General features: G+C 41.4%; 1 protein-coding gene across 1 annotated transcript in view; it reads left to right on the forward strand.

Annotated features, from left to right (window-relative positions):
• The window catches only part of LOC124864884 (transmembrane protein 104-like), a 70447-nt gene that overhangs the window by 22183 nt on the left and 22863 nt on the right, over positions 1-25401 (forward strand). The window contains exon 8 of the mRNA XM_047359845.1: positions 709-805. Within this exon, the coding sequence (XP_047215801.1) occupies positions 709-805 (97 nt within the window). The remainder of the gene's footprint in view (positions 1-708; positions 806-25401) is intronic.

The raw sequence follows: 25401 nt of genomic DNA on the forward strand, positions 1-25401 counted from the left end.
CCAGTTCTTAAACAGCGGGAGGACAAACAGAAGATAAGAAATGTTCCCCATCAGTCAGGATTTCCTGAAACAGTGCAGGCCTATTAGAGTTATCATATAAGCTTTATAAAAATCTAATCTGCCTTATTGTCTGCCTTTGCCTGCTCTTATGATGAAGCTGTTCTAACTGAAGATGTGAAGAAAACTGATAGGTTCCTACTGCATTAAGCCCTGGTCCACAGAGGTTCCAGTTTGACCTTGCTACAGGAACAAATTGGAGCTTTAAATGAGATGTCGAAGCTGTTTGCTTCTCTGTGCCCAGAACTTTAGCTTTAATCGTTACAGGGAAGTTTTCTTCTGTGCAAAAGCTCATTTATGGATTCCTTCACCCTGTGAGGATGCTGCTTGGTATCATCTGTACGCTAGGCGACAGTGGCTCAGTGGGAAGAGTAGTCATTTTGCAATTTGAAAGTTGTTAGTTAGATTCCATCCTTCTTCTGCCACATTTCTATGTTCCCCTAGGCAAGGCACTTAACCACAAGCTGCCTGCCGATCTGCGTATCGGTGTAGGAATGTGTGCACGTTAGTGAGAATGGATACGAATGGGTGAATGTGGCTCTAGAGTAAAGAATGGTTGGTACGACTGTAAAGGCGCTACAAAGCTTCAGTCCATGTACCAATTAACAAGGGGTGAAACAGAAGACTGTTCTTGTTTGTGTTTCCGTGCAGCGGGAACCACTCCTGCAGCGCTGGAAGTGTGAAGTACAACGACACAGACCCGTGCTGGGGCTCCGTCACCAGAAAAGATGCCTACAGAGTGTTTCTGGTAGGTGTTGATGTCTTTTCTCCAAACTGTCTGGGTCCTCTGCTTACAAACCAGTAAAGTCTGGGTCTTCTGCTTACAAACCAGTAAAGTCTGGGTCCTCTGCTTACAAACCAGTAAAGTCTGGGTCTTCTGCTTACAAACCAGTAAAGTCTGGGTCCTCTGCTTACAAACCAGTAAAATCCAAATCCACCAACTGAAAAAAACTTTACCATAGAGCCGAGGTGTCCAAAGTGTGGTCTGGTGGCCGTTTGCGGCCTTTTGATTCCTGACTTCAGTTCAAGAATGCGGTAAATTTGGCCCTCCAGTAAATGGAGCTGATGCAAATGAGCTCTGTTATGATAGTTTTACTGACAAATTTATATTTTCTTTAATCACAAATTTTTGGTACAACTCAAAGTATTATCCTTTTATAAGCCATGTTTCATTTTACTTCCATAAAACGAGCCTAAAATACAAAAAGGGTTTCACCAGAAGGTTCTGGTCCTTATTGCTGGCAACAGAAGAAACATTTTCTAGACCCAGGGTGTCGAAGGTGCAGCCCGGGGGCCATATGCGGCCCTCGGGATGATTTTTGCAATGTGAGGCTTTTCCAAAAGGATAGACACAAATTAAAATCTTCTTAAAATGGAAAATGTAAGATGCAACTCAGAGTATTTATCTTTATCAGTCATATCTTTGCTTCTGATTCAATGTAATACTAAATAGGACCAGATCTATCCAGTGACTTTTACTAAAAGAAATCTAGAAAAGATTATAAACCGGAAAAATTCAGGATATCAGGAGTTTCGATCTGCAATGATTTACAAATTATTTTCCTACAGAAATCAGACTACCTTGTTTGTTTCTTTAAAATATTGAGTTTAGTGCATTTTAGAAGATAATAATAAAAACAAATTTGTTTAAATAATCTTTTGGAATTTTATGTAAAAAAAACTATTAAATTTGGTGAGTATTTTTAGCTTGACATTTTTCTAGACCAGGAAAACATAACCTTTTTTCATTAAGACAAACATTAAAATATTTCATGTTTCTTTTATTGCTGGGCAGATAAAGAAAATAAATAGACCCACAGCATCACGGAGAGTCCACTGTGCCGTAGAGATGACACAAGGAGTTTTTCCACACATTTATACTTTGATTCAAGCATCATCTTGCACTTCTCTAGTAGTTTGCTTTGCAGATGTTTAATCATGATAAATATGGTTCCTGGACCTACCTAGTGGACAGTGGTTGAGATGTGTCACGTCATATTTATTCCCCAGGGAAACAGGAAGTTGTGGCTAAAGATTAGAAGTTTAGAAAAGCTTTGATCAATTTACCAAAGTAAAAATAAGGCTTCAATGACGTTTATTTTTAAGGGTCTGTTCAGGCTACTAAAAATTGGGTAGATTTTCTTGACATGGGATTTTTTTACCACTTAAAAAAGGTTTTCAAGGGCTCTGCGTTGGCGCAGGGGTTAAACGCGTGACCCACGGGCTCAGCTCCCAGCCCAGTCGACCTTTGCTGTATGTCTTCCCCCTCTCTCCACCCCTTTCCTGTCTGCTTACTGTCAAAAATTATTTTAAAAAAAACTAAAGGCTACTAGTGATGCAAAAAAAAGCTCTATTTATCTATTGATTTCAATGTTTTGTAGGCATCTTTTCCTGGAGGATGTGCAGCATGTTAATGTTGGCTGAAATATCTGTTCAGATCTCAGCCTGACATTTTCTTCTTCTTCACACAAACCTCCGCAGTCCGCAGGAAATGGTTTAAAGTCCTTGAAGTTGCCAAACACTGATTTCCACGCGAGCTTTAACTTTGAACGATGACAGTGATAGATGTGCTGATCCTCCTGTGTAATTTCTGAGCATCCCTCTCTCCCCCTTGTCCTTGCTTACATTTTAATAGAATTACCCCAAGAAAAGGCAATAAATGAAATTTTGCCTTTTTTATCTCCTGTGGGATATTATGTAGAGCAGATTTAAATAATGCTGATTTATAGTCTCTGCTCAGTGTGTTTACACTTGCAGTTTCTAAAACTAATTTTCTTCTTTCCATGCAGCCAATCTCAACACCTAACGGTGCTTACTCAGGTATTTCATGCAAACATTTCGAAACTGGAATAAACAGGCCAGTCATAAGTGTCTCATAGGGCATAAGTTAATCTGTGGAAAAGATTTAAAAAAATGGGAAAACAATCAGTAAATATTGAATATGTGAAGATATGGAGATCAAGGCATTTTCCAATTATTGGTAACAGAGACTGAAACGTAGCTCCTGGTGCTTGATGTCTCTGTGTCTTTACGTCTTCCACACACAGTGTCAGCCAGCAGGCCGTGCAGTTGTTTTGTGCCGGCAATAATTACAAATAAAAGGCTCGTTTTCATGGTCGGTGTTTAAAATCTGTAGGCATGGCGCGTTATTTGAAAAATAAACATTTAAAATTGCTTTTAGCTTACAGAAAACAGAAATCGCCAAAGCAATTGTTTCCAAACTCTTCTCCATGTTCTATCTTCCAGAACATAAAAATCTGACATTCTGAATATAATCTGCAAAACGGTGTAATTTTGAGATTAATTATAAATAACAGAAGTGTGGAAACCAGGAACGACTCTTCTCTCTCACTGTCATTATTTTTAGAAGCAAAGCCAGTTTTTCAGATGACAGAGTGGTTATGATGCAGAAATTAAAAAGTTGTGGTTTTCCACCCAGTTTCATTTGTTACCGTCCCCTGCCAGGACACCTTAGGGGTAATATATAGCCCCAATGCATGGATCGTCTCAAGGTCTTGTTTTATAAAGATAATAAAACTGTATTCTCTCAAGATCATATTTTATTTTAAGATTATATCATAAAATTAACCTTTTGTACTTTTCTATCAGGTCAAAATGAGCTTGAGATTATGAAACCGAAAAAAAACAAGCTTGATATAACTGATTTTGACAAAAACAATCTGTGATTCATACAGTAACACCAAAAAATTCATAAATGAATATTAATGGGTCTGTTTCAACCATTCAGAACATCTTGTCTTGCTGGACAGAGTTAGGACTGTCTTGTCAAACTCTGACACCACCCAAACTGGAATAATAACTCTAAATTATTGAGAAGCTCCCCTCAATTGCTCTCCACCCTGTGGAGAGATCCGTTAGGTCTCCCTTGCTGAGCGTCCACCACGTCTCCTTTGTACTGGGTGTAACCAAGCTGCAGGCTGTCAAGGTGCCCTCCTTCCTCACCGTTGGACTGAGACTGACCGTTTTCATATGTAAGAGTTATTGAGGAAGTCATGGTCAAAATTGCTTCCTGAAAGCTAAACTTTTATAATATATTAATCTGACCTTTATCTCTCTGAAGAAAGATTTCCAAGTCAGTGTGTTAAGAATCCGTTTTTTTATTCCCTCCTCACCCCAGTGACTCTGCAGAGGGATTTATGACTTCGCTGAAGACACAAACTCAATGATATTGGAACAAAGATCGTCGAGTTTTCACTCTTTATTGCACACACCCCCTACAAAAATCAAGTAAATTAGGTCTGTACTTGTAACATTTAACAAACATTTCTTTAATATGTATTCCAGATGAAACTCATGTGGTGCTACCATGTGAGTTTCTTCAGACATAAAGCTTCTTAAAGAAGTGAAATGTTCTCACCTTCATGATTAAAATCTTTGGGTGTTGGTTGTATAAGCAGCTGATTTATACCCTAAACTGAATGTGAATCTTACTAATTTAAACATGAAACAGGATCCTTAGTTTTGAAATAAACATACATTCCTCAGAGATGGTCCCTATCTTTGTTTTTGTTATTTCTCAATTATGTCAGTTCACCAGCAGCAGCAAAACCACCTTAAAGTGTTAATTCGGACTTTTTAAAGTGAGGTTCTGTGAAGGTATCAAATTATTCCCATACCTGTAGTAGAAAGATGCCATATGGCAAAGTAAATACATCTTCGGAGTACTGGAAACTAACCAGTTAAGCAGACATATTTTGTATCCATCCGCCACATCATTATCTAGCGAATCAGACAATTTTAAGTTTGGAATCTGGAACAGCTAAGAGAAAGCACAGGACGCATAATCCAACAGTGTCATCCGGTTCTGCTGGAGCCGACAGGTGAGTCGCAGATGATCTGGCAGACTGTTGGGTCCGGCAGGCTAAACCAAGGTAGCTTCACATGGAAAAACAGATGTTGTCCAACTGAAAAAACAACAATCTCTTGAGAAGTTGTAGACTGTTAGTATCTGCTAACATAGCATTCAATCGCAGTGATAGTTTCAGTTTGACTGGTTTTAAATTGCTGAAATCAGCTACAAAAAGACGCTGTATGTTGGACTTGCTTGTTAGCTTAAGCAACCCCAAGGACTTAAAAAAAAATAAACCTTTAAAATTACTTTTTAATTAGAGAAAAATCATAGCTGTGCTTCCGCCTCTAATTTGTCGTTGTTGGTGAAAGGCAGGCTAATAAACAAAGCTGACTGACCGCATGAAGTTAAATGATCTTCAGCTTTTGCAACAATTACATGGGGGATTCCTCAAGGCTGCGTTCTGGGCCCTATCGTGTTTTCATTAGATATGGTGCCTTTATTTAGACTGTCTAAATGAAATTTAAGCATTCGTGAATTGAATCTTTCATTCTCTCGAATAAAAATAATGCTGAAGTCATCTTATTTGAACATTAAACCAATCATACATATTTGTTTTGGGCCCATTCAATTTACTATTTTAAATCTTAGTGTAATATTTGGCTTCTCTTTTGAGTTTGGTTTGAAAATCTGTTTTTAATTACAACTTTTAGCCAAAGTAAACCTACATTTATTTTGTTACATCAGTGATTTCAAGAAAGTTTTATATTTAATTAATTGCTTTCCTCATATTTTGGTATATATCATTCTTCTCTTTATCATATAAAATCCTACCACCAGGAAAAATAAAACATGAGCCCAAAACCTCTATTAGTTATTTGATTGATTTTAGGATTTTTTTACATTTATTTTTTTTTATTCTCTGGCTTCAGAACGTGGAGGTCCAGATGTTACAAGATCCAAACATGATAGACGTGATCACTTTGCTTGTGGTATCAAACCTAAATATAAGACCTGCTTAAAGCTTAGAAGCTTTTAAGGTGGTATGAAAAACAAACTCCTCTCATTAATATTCAACTCAAATATAGTAAACCTAATATTAATTTTAGTTTGTTTTTTGAACATTAGTGGTACATTTCCCCCTTTGTTGCACTTATGGCGCACCTCTTCAATCGTTTGCAAAGTGCTTTCTAAATGAAACTGACATTGGCTTGTTTTTTGTCTCATAAATATAAAACAATCATAGAACCACACAGGTCCGAGTCATTGTTACGTGATGTATTTATATTTGTTGTTAATGCATAATCCTTCTGTATTTAAAACAGTAAAACTTTTCAAAGCCTTGAAGTATGTTAATCCACCAGCGGAGAGCTCGTCGATGTTTAGTTTTCATGCATTAAAACAGGAAAAAACCATGATTATTTAAAGTAATGTAAATATTGAAATGATTAAAATAAATGTGATTGATTTGCACACCTTACCCTCTGATTGCAGATGAGTTTAGCAGACTGATCTGTAGTTCTGCAGCAGGCCGTCTGTCTGAACGCGACTCTCAGATTTAATGTGTGAATTCTTTGAGCGTTTTTGGCAGGTTTCCCCCACAGGGAGCTTCCTGCAGGACTTGCTTTTTTTTTCCACAGTGGACAACAGATTGTGGTATATTTTTAGGTAGAACAACAGCTGTCCCTGTACTCACATCTACAACTTCACAGAGGGAGCAAAGGAAAATAATTAGATGAATATTACATTTATTGTTTTGTTTTACTGGTCAATATTAAACCTGTTATTTTCAATATTTTCCTACTAAGCAGCATACAAACACAGGTTTAAATTTTATTAATGCAACTTGTCTACTTTGATATCAGATGCAGCCCTGATTTGAAATCAATTGAGCAATTAAGACGCCGTCTCTGGATATCTTTTGTTGTAGAGCAAAGCTGCCTTGGCACACGTAGGCAACCTGCTTCTCCATATGGTACGCCTGATATGCGCCACAGAACATGTGACGGAAAAAACCCAGGAAAATGGTCCAAATATTCACAGGAAATCATGAGGAGGTTCTATACAGCACATTTTATGGCATACATTTCTGTATTTAAAGTAGAACTAAAAATAGATTGTAAGTTTAAAACCTGTTGTCATCTGCATATAAATACTGATTTTTGCTAATTGTCCCGTGGCGTTGCCTAAAGGAAGCATATGCAAAGAAGCCTGAAAGGATGTGAGGATGACAAAAGTCAATTTGTTTCATCGTTTTCAGTGTAATCTATAAAGAAACAGCCAGAAAACTGTATTTTAGCTCCAGCAATGTGATTCCTAAAGACCTTTTAAGATGAAAGCTTGGTATATAGTAGATGATCTACTGATGGATCCTGTCAGGTCAACAGCTGAAGATACAGTGACTCTCCAAATTGCCTGTTAAAATCCCAGGTTTCTGGGCTGTAAAGACAATACAATGATAAAGATAAGACAGAAACTGGTGAGGGAGGCTGCCAGGAGGCCAACAGCAACACTGAAGGAGCTTTAGAAAGTCCCAGCCAGGATGGCTTTGGTTCTACATGTGACAGCCATCTGCCATATCTCCATATGTATGGAATAAGAAGCAGGGTTGCATGATTGACACCTTTTTGTTGTGAGAAAACCTCCAGGCCTTGGTGAAAACTTTCAAAGACTTGTGAAAGGTCAGTGGTGGCATAAAATTAACACTGAGCATTACCAAAATGGTCCCATGCCCACATTAAAACATGGTGGTGGCAGCATCGTGTTATGGGATTAGCTTTCTTCACTTGGAAATGGGTTTTTATCAAGATGGTAGCAGTCAGTTTGGCCCTAATCTTTCAGGAGGAAATATTAAATTTTTATTGAGAGCCATTGACGTATGCACACACAGCACATAGATATACAGGGGTTGGACAATGAAACTGAAACACCCGTCATTTTAGTGTGGGAGGTTTCATGGCTAAATTGGACCAGCCTGGTAGCCAGTCTTCATTGATTGCACATTGCACCAGTAAGAGCAGAGTGTGAAGGTTCAATTAGCAGGGTAAGAGCACAGTTTTGCTCAAAATATTGAAATGCACACAACATTATGGGTGACATACCAGAGTTCAAAAGAGGATGAATTGTTGGTGCACGTCTTGCTGCCTCATCTGTGACCAAGACAGCAAGTCTTTGTGTTGTATCAAGAGCCACGGTATCCAGGGTAATGTCAGCATACCACCAAGAAGGACGAACCACATCCAACAGGATTAACTGTGGACGCAAGAGGAAGCTGTCTGAAAGGGATGTTCGGGTGCTAACCCAGATTGTATCCAAAAAACATAAAACCACGGCTGCCCAAATCACGGCAGAATTAAATGTGCACCTCAACTCTCCTGTTTCCACCAGAACTGTCCATCAGGAGCTCCACAGGGTCAATATACACGGCCGGGCTGCTATAGCCAAACCTTTGGTCACTCATGCCGATGCCAAACGTTGGTTTCAATGGTGCAAGGAGCACAAATCTTGGGCTGTGGACAATGTGAAACATGTATTGTTCTCTGATGAGTCCACCTTTACTGTTTTCCCCACATCTGGGAGAGTTACGGTGTGGAGAAGCCCCAAAGAAGCGTACCACCCAGACTGTTGCATGCCCAGAGTGAAGCATGGGGGTGGATCAGTGATGGTTTGGGCTGCCATATCATGGCATTCCCTTGGCCCAATACTTGTGCTAGATGGGCACGTCACTGCCAAGGACTACCGAATCATTCTTGAGGACCATGTGCATCCAATGGTTCAAACATTGTATCCTGAAGGCGGTGCCGTGTATCAGGATGACAATGCACCAATACACACAGCAAGACTGGTGAAAGATTGGTTTGATGAACATGAAAGTGAAGTTGAACATCTCCCATGGCCTGCACAGTCACCAGATCTAAATATTATTGAGCCACTTTGGGGTGTTTTGGAGGAGCGAGTCAGGAAACGTTTTCCTCCACCAGTATCACGTAGTGACCTGGCCACTATCCTGCAAGAAGAATGGCTTAAAATCCCTCTGACCACTGTGAAGGACTTGTATATGTCATTCCCAAGACGAATTGACGCTGTATTGGCCGCAAAAGGGAGGCCCTACACCATACTAATAAATTATTGTGGTCTAAAACCAGGTGTTTCAGTTTCATTGTCCAACCCCTGTATTTTCCAGGAGGCCAACATTTCTATATTAAAATCTTTTTCACATTATGTGATGATTACCTGCAATTTAGATGATTTTGTAAAATCTGAGTCTCCAGAAACGGGCTTGTTCAGGGCATTTGTTTTTTTAACTTAATCCTTTTTTGGATTACACTTTGGGCTTCTTATTCATCACATGTCAGACACATAAAGTGATTGTCAGTCTTGACAGTGACACTCAGCCTGTGGGGGAATCCAGCTTTAAATGTTGTGGCAGACAGGTTAAATTAGCTGGTGTCTATTTATGATTTCTTCCTGGATTGTCAAGTTTTGTTTTCCAAGGCTGCTATCCCCCATGGAGTCATTTTGGAGACCTTACAGGGGATTGTACAAGGGGATAGTTTAAATAGGTCATGACAGGAGTCCAGTTAATATTTAATCAGTCAGATATCTGACTCAAACAGTACTAACTTCATACATCAGCATTATCAGCCCTTATCCTTGTATAAACTTCTGAAAGCTCTTAACGCAATCCTTTGACCTGGATTTGCTGCGCTGCTTATTGATTTCCATGTTCTGGGCTGAAGTGAACAGCTGAATGCATCTTTATCCCACCTGGAATACTTTCTATGGCAAAGAAAACCACACCTGGCACAGTAATGAAACGTATCAGTAGCCAATTGATTTTTTTCAACAGAAAGCTTTTTTCTCCAAAAACAAGAAATATGTTTTTATTTATTTGCTTTAATTAGAATTTGTCTGAATGGGTTTCTTTCTTGATCTAGTGTCAGTTGAGATAACTCCCCTCCTTTGTAATCTAATCTCTCATTTCGATGTCAGATATCTGAGGTTCGGTTCTAACACGCACATTTGTTTTAATGTTGGACTATTTCTGTTAAAGTGACCATCCTGCAGACCTGCAGTATTCCCCATGTTTCATGCTGTAAGGTGTGGAGTAGTGGCAACTGTCCCGGTCAGAGACAAAGAGGGTTTGGAGATGATTATCACAGCAGGAATAAACCCCACAGTCTCAGGAAGCTGTGTTGAGAGTTAGTGATCAGGACAAGGAGGAGATGCTTGGATGCTGCTGCTGAATGACTGGTCGAGGCTTTGTATGAGGGACCAACTTGTCAAGGAGATGCAGAGGTCATAACAGATGAATTCCTGTTAATCTGGCCATTTTGTTGTGGTGATAAATGAATGATTCACTGAGGGGCTTGTTTTTTAGGAGATGGCATGTACTGTACAGTCATGTTTTCATTCAATTGTGTGAAAGTCAAGGACACTCAAGAAGTCAGCAACCATTTCCAATCAAAGAGCCATTTCTGCCCTCGCTTCTAGTATATACATTTCTCTAAAGGCGTAAAACCCTTTGAAAAATGATCTAACCTAAAAAAAAAAAAGTTGTTTGCATCTTTTATGGATGGTGTGAGGGATTTACCCCCTCCCTAACAGGTGCTGTTTTTTTTGTACTTCTAATATTCTTATTTAGTTGGTGTTGAGCTTGTTCAAAGATCTGGTGAAGCGGTACCGGTTAAGATTCTCTCCACAGAACTCGCTGTTGCAGAGCTTCTTGGGCAGGTTGACGTCCAGGATGTGGGACAGAATGGTGACGAGCTGGGTGGCGTAGCACAGTGCAGCACTGATGGTGTGAGCTGGATTAATGTGGTCAAGCTCTGGACCAGGGCTGGTGCTCTTTTCCTCCACCCAGCTGTAGTAGGCGGAGCAGTCTCTGTTGCTCCGCAAAGCAACCGGAGCGCCTATGATGCTGATGCTGGTCTCTCCGTTTTGGTCATCCCAGATCCAGCGTCCAGACAGGTAGGTGGTTCTCCGGGCCTCTGCCAGCTCGGTCACTCTGCTGTGACATCAGCTGGGTCTCTGCTGCCTTGCTTCTCCTCTTGCATAGGGAAAATGTGTGTAGTGAGCTCCAGGATGTGCTCTCGTCTGAGAGCCGACACCAACATCCTCCACCTCTGCTTCTCACAGCATGTCAACAGTGATAAGCTTCACCCTCATCACACTCTCAGGAACATCATGTTTCTGGTTGCCCCTGACAACAACAACCTGGGCCGGACTGGTCCGTTTGAAGTGAGCTCTGACCTGCAAGAGTCAATGGAGTTTGTTGAGCCAGAGGTGTCGGGGCCAACTGAGGAGAGTGGAGATTAACCGGTGACAGATGAGGAGACGGACCTGGGTACGGACTGGGAGACGGTGCCCAGTCCACGATTCTGTGACATCCCCTCTCAGTCCATGGATCTTTCCCAGAGTGCTCTGCAGGTTTCCCAGCCATTAGGTAATCCTGGAGGGATGATTTCATCTGCTGCTGCCTCGGTCACCTCCTGGTTTCGTACTTACACAGGCCAGCGTTGATCCAGCCCCATTATGTGAAAATCCAGACTGGGATTAGGTCAGACCAGAGGTCTGACATTAGCCAAAATAGACTTCGTATTGTTTTTTATCTATAAGGTTTTTTTGTCTACTGTTGTATCATGAAGCAACTAAAAGATTTTGCATACAAAATGAGACTCAGATCAGGTATACCGACTGCAGCTTTAGAAAGAGCAGTGTGACATATGGAACTGCTGTCAGGAGCTGGAACCCTGCACACTTGGTGTCAGGAGTGGGATGCGACGCCGATGTCCAGATAAGCGCTAATTATGGGTCCAAAGCAGCAGACAAAAAGCCTCAAAGTGGCAGAAGCAGCGCCAGCGGAGGAGCCAGAGCAGGAAGGAGCTACAGGTCAGTCCAGTGATAAAACAGCACCTGTTAGGGAGGGGGTAAATCCCTCACAGATGGATTAAGGAACCAGAGTGGTGTTTCTATTCCATCCACTGAACCTGCTAAAGCACTGAACTGTTCAGACCTTCCTCCTATTATACAAAACTTATTTTACTCATCTGTTTTGTACGCATGTTTGCTTGAATCCAAGATCCAGGATAAGCAATATTGTTTTTATTGGTTTAGTTTAATTGATCATTTGATTTGATTTAGACAACACAAACAAAAAAATGTTATTCAATGGAAAAGAAGCAAGAATTTTGCAGCTTAATGGGAAAACATGACAGATCAAAGAAGGGGTTTTTTCTTTCTCTATTGGTCTCATTCTGTTGTGGAGTTTCTATGCCGATATTGAACCAAACCAAATAAAAACCAACCTGCTCAGTTCTGCATAATCCTTGGCCAAAATTATTAAGAGCCACTGTGGAGGACCCATGGAGCCACATCTGGCTCCAGAGCTGCAGGTTGCAGACCAGTGGACAGTCGAAGCTTCAGTGATCCATGGCCATCCCTGTTGCACGCCTGGAAAAACAAATTAGGGAATTCTGAAATCTTTTTTCATATCCAAATACATTTTGATTAATTACACCAAGTATCCCATTTATTTAGAAGAGGACTGAATTTCCAGATGCTTTTCCCACTCCATGCATGGGTAACAATTAATTAACAATTAAGGTAAAAAAAAAAAGGTTTTTCCCTTTTTGTTTGAGGCGAGGAAATGTGAAAATATGAAACAAATCTCGGTGCTGAACATAATGAGTCTAAAACTGGTTATTCACTGTAATATAATGGTCTCATTTGCCAAAGGAAAATGATTGCTGTTTTCATGAAAAGAGCTCTTGGCCACTTTTAATATGCAGAGAAGTTAACAATAGATCTCTGAACACTGGGACCTGCTCCAACCTTGAGCTCGTTGTGTGTCATTCTGCATATTTGTAGATTGCAACTCGAGCAGCTTTATCTTCTGAATTGATTTGATAGTTGGTTTGTGGCGCCCTGGAGGAACTCTGCTGTGTAAGTGTGGTTCGTTGACCCATTACACTCTTACCTAAATAAAATAAGGCTTTCTTTGTGGAATTACTTATTTTTTTGTAGTCTATCATTATCTTCTTTGGGGAGGAAAATGTCCTTTCTCACCTCGTCCTCTGATTCATTTTTACAAAAACTTAAATGACTGGTTGAGAGAATTTATGTGATTAGGCTGCAATAAGGAAAATGGCACAGAAACAGCATAGTCCTTAAATTTGCAGTAAATGCACCTGTCTATCCACACCATTAGAAGCTACTGTCATCGGTCAATATAGTTGCATCTAACAGCAACAGGGTCTTATTTATGTAGAGTTTCAGTTAAAATCAACCCTCGTAGATCCTCTTTGTTTTTTGTAGTGTTCTGTTTAAGACTATTGTTTGTGGAGCATTCAGAACAATCTGGATTGAGCCCTCACATGTTGCTTGTGAAAATATTCTCCAATTCTTTACTGATAGGTTTGCATTGACTACAGGTCTTATCTCACATTCTGATTATAACCCTTTGTGCCTGATTCACACAGCAGGATTTTTATGCCAATTTTTGGACCAATCTTCCCCTTTTGAAAATCAAGTGACAATTTTAAAATCCTGCCGTGGGAAAGAGTCTCTTTTCCTTGCTTTGCTGCTGTTTTTTTTTTAAACAGTTTGAGTGAGTGACTGACTTTTTTTCAGAGCGTTTTCACACCTGCAGGTGTTTACTGTGGTCCAAATCAGTTGATGAGTTTGTTCACTTGTAACTTTTTGTAGTGGTTCATTTTCTTTTCACGAAGACAAAACTCCAAACGAACCGAAACCTGTCGCTACAAACCAGATGAGAAGATTCAGTCCGTTTATTGGTCAGATGTGTCTGGGGCAAGAGTACCAAATGAAAGTACAGGAAGCAGATGCTGTGTTCTGAGCTAATAGAAAACACTGTGAATCTACACCTGGTAGCTGTGTCTGATCACATTCACACCATAATCACGCCATTGTCTGGAATCATACCCATACCGCTTGCAGGAGGGAGTCTTTGTTGTTTTTGGTCTGCACCCTAGTGCGATTTCTGTGTTCACGTTTACACAAACAAGCCATACCCAGGGGGGAAATGAAGCAGAGCTCTTCCTAAACAAACTAAACACCTCTGTGAAAACATCCTTAGTGGAGATCATTGGTCATTTGAAAACCTCAGCTGCCCCCAATAAGGGCCTTTTTATTGTTGTTTCCATTGTTGTTAATAGCAGTCTGCCTTCTAGTGTGGTACCTGGAAATCTGAAACATGCAGTTCTCCAACCTCTGATTAAAAACACTTTAGAGCCAATCGATTTAGCTAATTATTGGCCTATATCCTAACTGCCTTTCTGCTCTAAAATCCTTGTGACGGTAGTTGTCAGTTGACTGAACGTTAATCATTTATTTTAAGAAAGTTTCCAGGGTAAAGTGATTTTTTCCTATTCATTGTGGTTGAAAATTATACATAAAGGCTCAGATATATAAACTTACAGCCTCCCTTATACTTGGTTAAATGTCTCTTCTCAAAATGCACAATAAGCTTCTGGCATAACTATTTCTAGATATCTGACCTGTCCTCTTGAAAGAATATGTAGAGCTCATTTAAATTTTGTTCTCTTGGCCCAGACCCAGCTTCCAAGTATAGATCCCAAATTTTCAAGAAGGTTGATGCCCAGCTTTGGGATGCCAATCCCAGAAGCCTGATGGTAGCTTGCTTTATCCATTCAAGTGTATTCTATTTCATCCCTACTGACCGCCAGAGGGCGGTGCTGAAAGCACTGAATGTTCCCTTCGCGCATGCGCAGTTCGAGTAATTATACCAACAGAACCTGTGACACACCGGATGACCACAGAGGCTATATATGCCATCGTCATCCGAGGCTCTGTTCCTACAGAATCTTCTCGCGGAAGCAAGGACTCTGAGTGACAGAGAATCTCTGGCGGTCATCCGGGATTCATAGAACCGTAGTTACATACGTAACTTTCGTTTTTCAGATCATTGACCTGTTGGAACAACCAAGGGTTGTTTCAGGGTGAAGGGACAGAATTCGCAGGTCGACCTCCTTGTTTACTATTTTAATGTACTTTCTGCCATGCAGCTCTGTCACTGGCATTTAAACAGGCCCATAGCATGATGCTACCACCACCATGCCAGACAGCTGGTACACCTTGACTCCTCAAAACACACTTTTTGTTAGTGTGACCAAACAGCTCAACCTATCCTATCTAAATTTGAGTCTAGTTTGAAGGTGTCTGTTTTGTAGAAGAGGCGTTTTTCTTGGTTTGCACCCTTTCAGTCTATGGGGATGTAAAACTGTCTTTACTCTGTGACATTGCTGTTCCTGCAGTTTCCAGTTCATTGCAGGTTTTTAGTCTTGGTGGTGCTTTGGCTGTTTCTGAGCACTTTATCCTATTTCCTTTCATCTGAGGGTCACAGTTTAGATTTACTTCCAGACCTTGGAAAATTGATGAATAACGTGGACTTGCCTAGAAAGATTTAAATTTTTACCACAATAAAATTGTTTTATTTTAGATTTAGACTTTAGAGTCTATGCAATGAACATTATTTAAGTAACATTAGTATTGCAGTGTATAAGGTTTGCTGAGTCCCTTTAAACTGTTTTCCTCATTATTTTTGTTTAATTTTGGTTCTAAAGTTTGAACAAAGGACGCAAGGTGATTGTGACCTCATTACACAAGTTCAGAACTCTGCGTAAAGAACCTTTTAGTTGTTATTATTAAAATCACAGAAGTAGAACATCCTAATCACCCTCTAAATCACGCTGCAGATGACCAACGTGTGATTAACTTTTACATGAGTTTTTCTTCACACACTCCGGCCAATCCATTAACTGGCTCTGTATATTGCAGCTGTGCTTGCTTTGGCAGCGAAGAAATGTATGTGATTTAGTGCTCCTGCAGTCAAATAAAGGTGTCTCAACTCAATGTTGTATTTTTTTCTAGCGGTTTGGGTCCTTTGACCAAAGTTGAATGTCATATTGTTAATCGCCTAGATAGCAAGCACATTTTACCCTTTTATCCTATAAACCTGTGGTATACTGCTCCTTTTTGTCCTTGTGCAAGTGTGAGGCAATAGATTACAACTTATGTATGTACCAAGTGGCAAAGTACCAAAGTAACCAGCATCATTTCAGTCCTTTGTATCTTTCTAAACCCCAGGAGGGTCATTGGACCCATGTCTTCCATGTTTTAGATGTTCCCTTCAAGACACTCAGAGAAATTATTGTCTGGTAACCTGAATCGGCCAATTCTCAGCTGAATCAGCCCTGACTAGTGACTGGCCAGTCGTAAAGTAAAAAATTTTTTCTTTTTTAATCAATGAATGCATTCGACCTAAGCGCTACCAGATGACCATAAAAACGCTCTGGGATGAAGAAGTTGTTACTTAATGAAGCCTGAAACGTAGATACTTTTAAGTATCAGTGAGGCATTAAAAGATGAAGTCAGAGGAAGCACAGAGACGTAAGAAACAGTTAAAAAAGAAATGTTACTTTCTACGGTTGTCTGCAGTTATTTGGCCTGTGAGAGAGAGAGAAAGCAAAACTGTCAGCAGACAACAGAAAGACCATGCTTTGTTTTATCCTTCTGAACGTTTGACCTCTGTCGGCTCTCGAACCAGCTGGATTTGACAATGTTGGTGGCGTTTTGGAACTTTCTGAGTGAATCGTGCACAGAAATCGCTGTTTTAATAATACTATTCCATGCCAACCACTGATGGAAGATGTTAAAATCCGTTAAAATATTACCTATGTAATAATTTTGTCTCTTTCGAAATTATAGTAAAACCCTGCCCCACACACACGCTGCAGCTTTGCCTCTGGTCCTCATATTTTACCTCTTAAATGGAAATCAGTTTTGGCAGGTCAATGTTCTACAAAAATCGGAGTTCTACCACAAAACTCTGAACGGTGCATCTCTTGTTTCCCTGCTTGAACACATCTGCTTTCAATAAATAAATCTCCAAATGTTTCTGGCAGAACTTTTTGACAGACTGAGGCGGTAATTAAACTATTTGTCAGGTGTGTTTGAGCACAGGAATCACCTAAAACCTTTAGACATTGGCACTCAAAGACCAGAATCACCCTCTTCTGATTTAAGAGTTGAGCACAAATCAGAGGTAAAGATATGCCCCTTTTCTACTGGCTCGTTTTTGGCGGCACAGCTCCGCTCCGCTCGGTTTCGCTCTACTTGGTACAGTACCAGTTGTGTTTCCACTGACCCACTGAAGGCTGAAGCTCTGCCTCCAGACGTCAGTGCAGTGCGCGGTGCTGCTATTGTTACTGTGTGACGGTGTCTCATTAAAGTCATTTGTGTGACGATAAAAAATTAAGTATAAAATAAAAACATAAATAAACTACATACTAATGGTGTTTGTATTATTTTATATGCAAGAATGTCTTATACGTGTTTTTTCATGTATAACATGATCCAACGGGGATAATTCTCTGGACCACAGCCCAGCCAGAACTTGTGACATAATGCTCAGAGGTTCTGATGTAAGGGGGTGTGGCAGGAGAAGCAGAGAGCAGAGATGCTGCTGTCTGGACTGGTAAAGCTTCAAAGTTTGCCTAAAGAAGTTACAATTTGGGCGTTATGAGGAAGTCTTTGTCTCAGCCATGGCAATAACGAGGACAAGGACTTTAAAGCGCAAAACTGCTGACGTCTGACCACGGCAGCAGCAGTCTTTTTGATACAGGAGGGCAACAAAAAAAACTAATTTGTCACGTTTTACAGATTTTTTGATTTCTTTCCTCTGAATACCTGTTCTAAGGTCATTAGATGTATTTTTTCACCTTGGCATTGTGTCAACACTCACCTGTATGCTCCAGAAAACTGCAAGATCTGATTTCTTAAATTCAACGCTAGTGGCATGGGTGTACTTACTTTTTCAGGCACAGCTTTTTTATTTTGGCTCATTTGGTTTAGTAAATGACAAAACCCTGAAACTTGGGGCTGGTGTATGTAGTTTATTTCTTCATTGACTGCATCTTTTCTCTCTGTTTTCTTCCTCCATCTGTTCCTGTGTTTAGGTTGTCTTCCTTCCCCTTCTTTCTCACTGTATCTATAATCACACAGAGCTGACAGTTTCTAACAACCAGTTGAGATGTTGGACGTCTTTGACTTAAGTAAGCCTTCAGGGCTCGCCTGTAGTTGTTGTTGTGTGCTGTTGTAAATCTGGGTTTGCTGACATTTTTTGAGTTCATTTTAAAGCTGCTTCTTAAAAACACTCCTCAAGTCAGGAAAAGGTTGGATTTATAAATGCTGTTGATGCCGTGGCTTTATAACCTCACTGAAGGTGGATGTTTAACCTCCATGCTATTAGGCCAATTCCTGTCACTTATTTGAAGAAAAACACAACAAAAGCCAAGTATCTGTGAGAAGATAAACAACCAAACTGCTATCTATATTGGTCCAGCTTGGATGTCTCTACATTATAGCAGGTCAATAAACCAGAACACACCATATCGATTGATTTTTCAGTCATGAGGGCACAGGGTTTGTCCTTCATTGAGCAACTTTCAGTTTATAATGTTGATTAATCTCTTGGTGGTTTTAATCCTCGTCGCCATTCAGACCGTTTCATGAGGAATCAGGTCACAGCATTTCGGCTGTACCCAGTTCTGGACTGATGAAAAGAAACACTATACCTTAGCAAAAACATGTTTCTCAGTAGCTGAGATGCACCAGTCTGTCAACCGGGGGTCAAAATTGACTCTAATCTGTGACCAGCAGGTCAAAGACTTAAACACCTTTTTTTTTCTACCTAATAATTAGATGCATATAACTAAGAAAACGTTTTTACTTTAATAAAGCTTAGATAAAGGTTATGCTTTAAAGAATAAATGTAAATGTGGGTGATCTTGTAATTCATTTTCTGTTGGATTCAAAACTACTAACCATATCATCGACACATTTTTTCACTTCTAACCTCTTGTAGAGGTGTAGACGTTAGTATAATCAATTGAAATCAGATGGTTGGATCTCAAAGAAAACCTGTTTGTCAGTATTGGCCAGGAATAGCTCTGTCCCGGCACCTCTACCCTCTACTGGGATGTGTTTTAGTATGTTTTTCCCATTATGCTGGTCAGGTTTTGTGTTAATTTGTTCTGTTTGATGGAAGGTTTCTGGTGATCAATGATGCCAACAGTCAACACTCTTTCATTGTGACAAACATTTAGCTCCACGACGGCTTTAAGTGCAGTGTTGCCTCCTAGGCGTCATTTTCTACTCCCCTCTCCATTCTCGTCCCACCTCCAACCCCTACAATCATGTTCTGAGCATCTTTGTATTACTTGCCTGTCCTCCCTGCCGCCCGTGTGCTCAGTGCATCGCCTCACTTGTTATGGCTATCATCAGGTTTGTAAATATCTCCTGGGCCTTTATGGCCTATTTTATGTCGTTTCTTTTTCATACCACCTCGGTCCACTTACTCACTGGTCCTTTATCATACATGTCACAATGCAGGCAGCAGATTGGCCCATAATGTCTACAATTTGTCTGTGGTCCATGCACTTACAGGTTGCTTTATTTTCTTTGATATTATAAAGTTTCGGCCTAGATGTCTGTTACAAACCAAACATCTGTTCTCAGTTCTGTACCTTAAAGAAACAGGAGGTAAAAGAGTTCATTTGTACCAAGAAAATGAACAGTGCTGTAATTTCTGATATATTTCTTCAGTCTGTTCTTCGCACCTTCAAGGTCTCCACTCAAGCTCTTAATTAAAGTTAAATTATCCATGTAGCTGTAGAGGACTTGAATTATTGCCGTTTTACAGCAGTTCTGTTGGTAAAGGAGCAGGAAAGATTTATTTCAATTAATATGGAGGGTTTGCAGCCACGTCACAACATACAACCGTATACTCCCATAATACTCAGTATGTGAGAAGCAAAGCAAAGAGATAAACTATGAAGTTTAGAAACAATAGTTTGACTTTACAAAAGGAAATATTTGCAGTGCCCGCTGCTACTGGCTTCGATCAGCCCCCCCCCCCCAGTCTGAAGAAGATGATCAAACTGGACAAGAGGAAGCAAAAGGAAAGAACTTGTCCCCCTGGTGCCAGTCCTCCACCCCTCTCACCAGAAGCTTTTGTACGAGGCTCCTTGAGGCACCTGTTGAGGTCTCTTATCTGATGTCAATTAACTTCCCTTTGGGATGAACAAAGTATTTTTAAATTGAATTTAATTGAATTAAGGCACCCATTCATACTAATAGCTATCAGACACCCACTAAACACACCTCAACGTGTCCCTCCTCCACCCAATCCAAAGCCTGCTGTCCCATTGGCCTAATCCAACTCAATTCAGTTTTATTTCTATAGCGCCAACTCACAACACAAGTCGTCTCAAGGCACCTTACAAACTCAATTCAGTCAAATCATCCTACCTCCTTCCCTTTCTTTCTTTAGGTTGTAAACTTAAAGCCTTCCTGCTGTAGAAATATCTTCCATGAATTCATTGTGAATTTTAGTGTTTTCATATTTTAAAATGGTTTTATTTTTTAAAATGCAGAGCCTGTAATAGTGTAGATTATTAATTATTTACTGGAGTCTTGCTCTCTCTCTTTAAGTAGCAGCCAGACCATCGGTCAGCACAGATCTGTCGGTGCATCTATGATAAAACAAAGGATCAGTTAAACTGATGAAAAAAAGATTAAATTAATTCATTTCCACCCAGAACCTTTCCGTTTGTTCCCATGTGGGTCTCAGGCATATTTTAATGGAAGTTGTTCAATTATCTTTTGACTGGGTTCTGTTATTATATGTTTTTGTAATAATTCATCTGCTAACTTTAAAGTTCACAATTATGTAATAATTCATCAATAATCACTTACTCTGTCAGCAATTTTAGTTTGAAATCTGTTTGGGATAATTATTGGGATTTGGGATTAATGTCTGGATTAAAAATTATAATCCCTACTGTTCTCTACTCTTTCACTGTGTGCGGGATTTTTAGGGTTCAGTCTGGACCAATCTGGGTAATTCCATTGCTTTTGTCTCCTGTTAACATGATCGCTGCTCGTCTGTTGGGTCTTTCACCAATAAACCGCTTCACATCTGATGTAACAACCACCAAAATCGTTTATCTCACCAATCGTCCGAAGCTTGGCGGCACGACAGCCATAGCAACAATCATGCAACTCTCCTGGGTGACGTCTGGGAGCTTTCAGGCATCTGTGCTGCGAGTGTCTGGAAATAGTTGTTGATTAATCACTTAAATGGAGTGAATGGTCAGAGTGTTGGCTGCAGCCAACTGTGGTGGATGAAGAGGGGACGTAACAGGAGTGTGAGGGGTGATGAAGCAGACCATTGGATTCACTCGTGAGCTCTGAGTAATGCAATCTAACGACAATTAAACTCTTTTTCAGAGACTCTGCTCTCTCCAAACTGCACAAATCCAACATAACATGTAAGTGATTGGCAGCTGTAGCCTTGTTTGCCAGTTGTTGATGGGTCATTGAGCTCATGCGTCTACCATGGTGGTTTTGGAGACTGAAGATTTTATGGTTTTTATTTTCAGAGGTTGGCTTCTTTAGGGGCTGTATGAGGAGCAAACGTAGGACTTCAGGCTTAGTTCTTTAATAAAAGCTGGTTAGTTTTAGGTAAAGCAGCACAATAAATCGAATCACAATTATTATCTCAGTATCAACGTGTGCAGTACTGCAGTCCCAAAGGACTGCATGGATGCTATAGTTGGCGGGATATTTTATTTTAAGGGTTCTGATACAAATTCTGCACAGCAGTCATATGTCGGATCAGGTTTCTGTGCCCTTTATTCTAACTCTTATTTTCATTTCCATGGCCGACGTATTGGAGCTCATAAAGAGTGGTGAGACGTTGTCATAGAGGCCAAGAAAGAAAAACGTAAATAATTTTGGGTTAGTCATAATTTATATTCTCACCACAACATTCAGCATAGCATTGCGGTTGTAGGTTTTCTGTCACTGTGCTGGCCTAGGTTTAGCATGAGGCCTGTAATAAATCTGGACCTTAAACTGCCTAATGAAGCAGTGCTTTAGTGAAATTTAATGGTGATTATGCGGTGTTAAAATAGAGTAATTATTGAGTAATAATTTGACTGTTAAAAAGATACATTTGGGCATTTTTAGAGCCTCATCTCCATAGAATGATTGGCCTCCTTTTAGGATGCATGTGCGCTCTTTGGTAAATGTTGTAATGTGTTTTTAGCATCATCCAGGTGTGGTTATGTATGCGGGAAAATAAAACCATAGTATGAAAAACCATTTGAGCCTAGAGCTGTTGACTTTTTCCATTTTCTTAAGAATGAAAATCTGAATTTCTAAAGAAGGGGGCCTCTAGGTTACTCTGAGGTCATAGCTTCCATTATAAATGCCATGTGGGACTGAGAAGATCATTATGTAGATGTTATGAACCCAGGTTAGGGGGATGGTTTAGTGATTTTAAGTTGGGTCAAGTTGAAAGAAGGATGAGCAGTAAATATCTTACCTGCATAAGAAGAGTCCATACATCTTCAGTTTGATGACATGGAGATAAGTTTCAGCTGTTTGTTGCTAAAACAAAAGCAATATAAAAACCTCTTGTAGCAGTTCAGAAGAACTTTATTATATAAATTTTTACATGGATCATCTGATGGAAGAATAATACAGACAGGTTCCACTGAACAGATTTCATTTAGCTGTACACGTTTCACAGGAAATGTTCACTGTTGCAGGCTGTGATCTACCAGTGACAAATGACTTTAAATGCTCGTGTAAAGAGTACGTGATAAAGCAGCCATTTAGAGCTCTGCAGAAAGAAGAAAGATGGGACTCACAAGTGCAATGAATGAAACAACAGAAATCAGCTAAAGTCCAAATCCAGCTGCCTGCAGCATTCAACCTGTTAAGAACGCTGCACAGCATGAGATGCAACAACGCACTGGTACCATAGTACCAATATAGTACATCTGGTACACTGGACTGTCTAAATATCAAAACATCTCCAAAGTGATTTAAACCTTTTTTATTCTCGAATGTCTGAACAGACTTAGAAAAATCCTGAACAACACTGATCAAATCCATCCATCCTTCCCTCCATCCATCCTTCCCTCCATCCATCCATCCTTCCATCCATCCTTCCCTCCATCCATCCATCCTTCCATCCATCCTTCCCTCCATCCATCCATCCTTCTGTCCATCCATCCATCCTTCCCTCCATCCATCCCTCCATCCATCCATCCATCCATCCTTCCCTCCATCCATCCCTCCATCCATCCATCCATCCATCCTTCCCTCCATCCATCCATCCTTCCATCCATCCTTCCCTCCATCCATCCATCCTTCTGTCCATCCATCCATCCTTCCCTCCATCCATCCATCCATCCATCCATCCTTCCCTCCATCCATCCATCCATCCTTCCGTCCATCCATCCATCCTTCCCTCCATCCATCCCTCCATCCATCCATCCATCCATCCTTCCCTCCATCCATCCATCCTTCCCTCCATCCATCCTTCCCTCCATCCATCCATCCATCCTTCCCTCCATCCATCCATCCTTCCATCCATCCATCCTTCCCTCCATCCATCCATCCTTCCCTCCATCCATCCATCCTTCCCTACATCCATCCATCCATCCTTCCCTCCATCCATCCATCCTTCCATCCTTCCATCCATCCATCCTTCCCTCCATCCATCCATCCTTCCCTCCATCCATCCATCCATCCTTCCCTCCATCCATCCATCCATCCATCCTTCCCTCCATCCATCCATCCTTCCCTCCATCCATCCATCCATCCTTCCCTCCATCCTTCCATCCATCCATCCTTCCCTCCATCCATCCATCCTTCCCTCCATCCATCCATCCTTCCATCCTTCCCTCCATCCATCCATCCTTCCCTCCATCCATCCATCCATCCTTCCATCCTTCCCTCCATCCATCCATCCTTCCCTCCATCCATCCATCCTTCCGTCCATCCATCCATCCTTCCCTCCATCCATCCCTCCATCCATCCATCCATCCATCCTTCCCTCCATCCATCCTTCCCTCCATCCATCCATCCTTCCCTCCATCCATCCATCCATCCTTCCCTCCATCCATCCATCCTTCCATCCATCCATCCTTCCCTCCATCCATCCATCCTTCCCTCCATCCATCCATCCTTCCCTCCATCCATCCATCCTTCCCTCCATCCATCCATCCTTCCATCCATCCATCCTTCCCTCCATCCATCCATCCTTCCCTCCATCCATCCTTCCCTCCATCCATCCATCCTTCCCTCCATCCATCCATCCTTCCATCCATCCATCCCTCCATCCATCCATCCTTCCCTCCATCCATCCATCCATCCATCCTTCCCTCCATCCATCATCCTTCCCTCCATCCATCCATCCTTCCCTCCATCCATCCTTCCCTCCATCCATCCATCCTTCCATCCATCCATCCCTCCATCCATCCATCCTTCCCTCCATCCATCCATCCATCCATCCTTCCCTCCATCCATCCATCCTTCCCTCCATCCATCCATCCTTCCCTCCATCCATCCATCCCTCCATCCATCCATCCATCCATCCTTCCCTCCATCCATCCATCCTTCCATCCATCCATCCATCCCTCCATCCATCCATCCATCCATCCTTCCATCCTTCCCTCCATCCATCCATCCTTCTGTCCATCCATCCATCCTTCCCTCCATCCATCCCTCCATCCATCCATCCTTCCCTCCATCCATCCATCCATCCTTCCGTCCATCCATCCATCCTTCCCTCCATCCATCCATCCATCCATCCATCCTTCCCTCCATCCATCCATCCTTCCCTCCATCCATCCATCCTTCCCTCCATCCATCCATCCATCCTTCCCTCCATCCATCCATCCTTCCATCCATCCATCCTTCCCTCCATCCATCCATCCTTCCCTCCATCCATCCATCCTTCCCTACATCCATCCATCCATCCTTCCCTCCATCCATCCATCCTTCCATCCATCCATCCTTCCCTCCATCCATCCATCCTTCCCTCCATCCATCCATCCATCCTTCCCTCCATCCATCCATCCATCCATCCTTCCCTCCATCCATCCATCCTTCCCTCCATCCATCCATCCATCCTTCCCTCCATCCTTCCATCCATCCATCCTTCCCTCCATCCATCCATCCTTCCCTCCATCCATCCATCCTTCCATCCTTCCCTCCATCCATCCATCCTTCCCTCCATCCATCCATCCTTCCATCCTTCCCTCCATCCATCCATCCTTCCCTCCATCCTTCCATCCTTCCATCCATCCTTCCATCATTCCCTCCATCCATCCATCCTTCCCTCCATCCATCCATCCTTCCCTCCATCCATCCATCCTTCCCTCCATCCATCCATCCATCCATCCTTCCCTCCATCCATCCATCCTTCCTTCCATCCATCCTTCCATCCATCCATCCATCCCTCCATCCATCCATCCATCCATCCCTCCATCCATCCCTCCATCCATCCATCCATCCCTCCATCCATCCATCCATCCATCCATCCTTCCCTCCATCCATCCATCCTTCCCTACATCCATCCATCCATCCTTCCCTCCATCCATCCATCCTTCCATCCTTCCATCCATCCATCCTTC

Source organism: Girardinichthys multiradiatus, chromosome Y (assembly GCF_021462225.1).
Source record: "Girardinichthys multiradiatus isolate DD_20200921_A chromosome Y, DD_fGirMul_XY1, whole genome shotgun sequence".
In the NCBI taxonomy this organism is placed as follows: Eukaryota; Metazoa; Chordata; class Actinopteri; order Cyprinodontiformes; family Goodeidae; genus Girardinichthys; species Girardinichthys multiradiatus.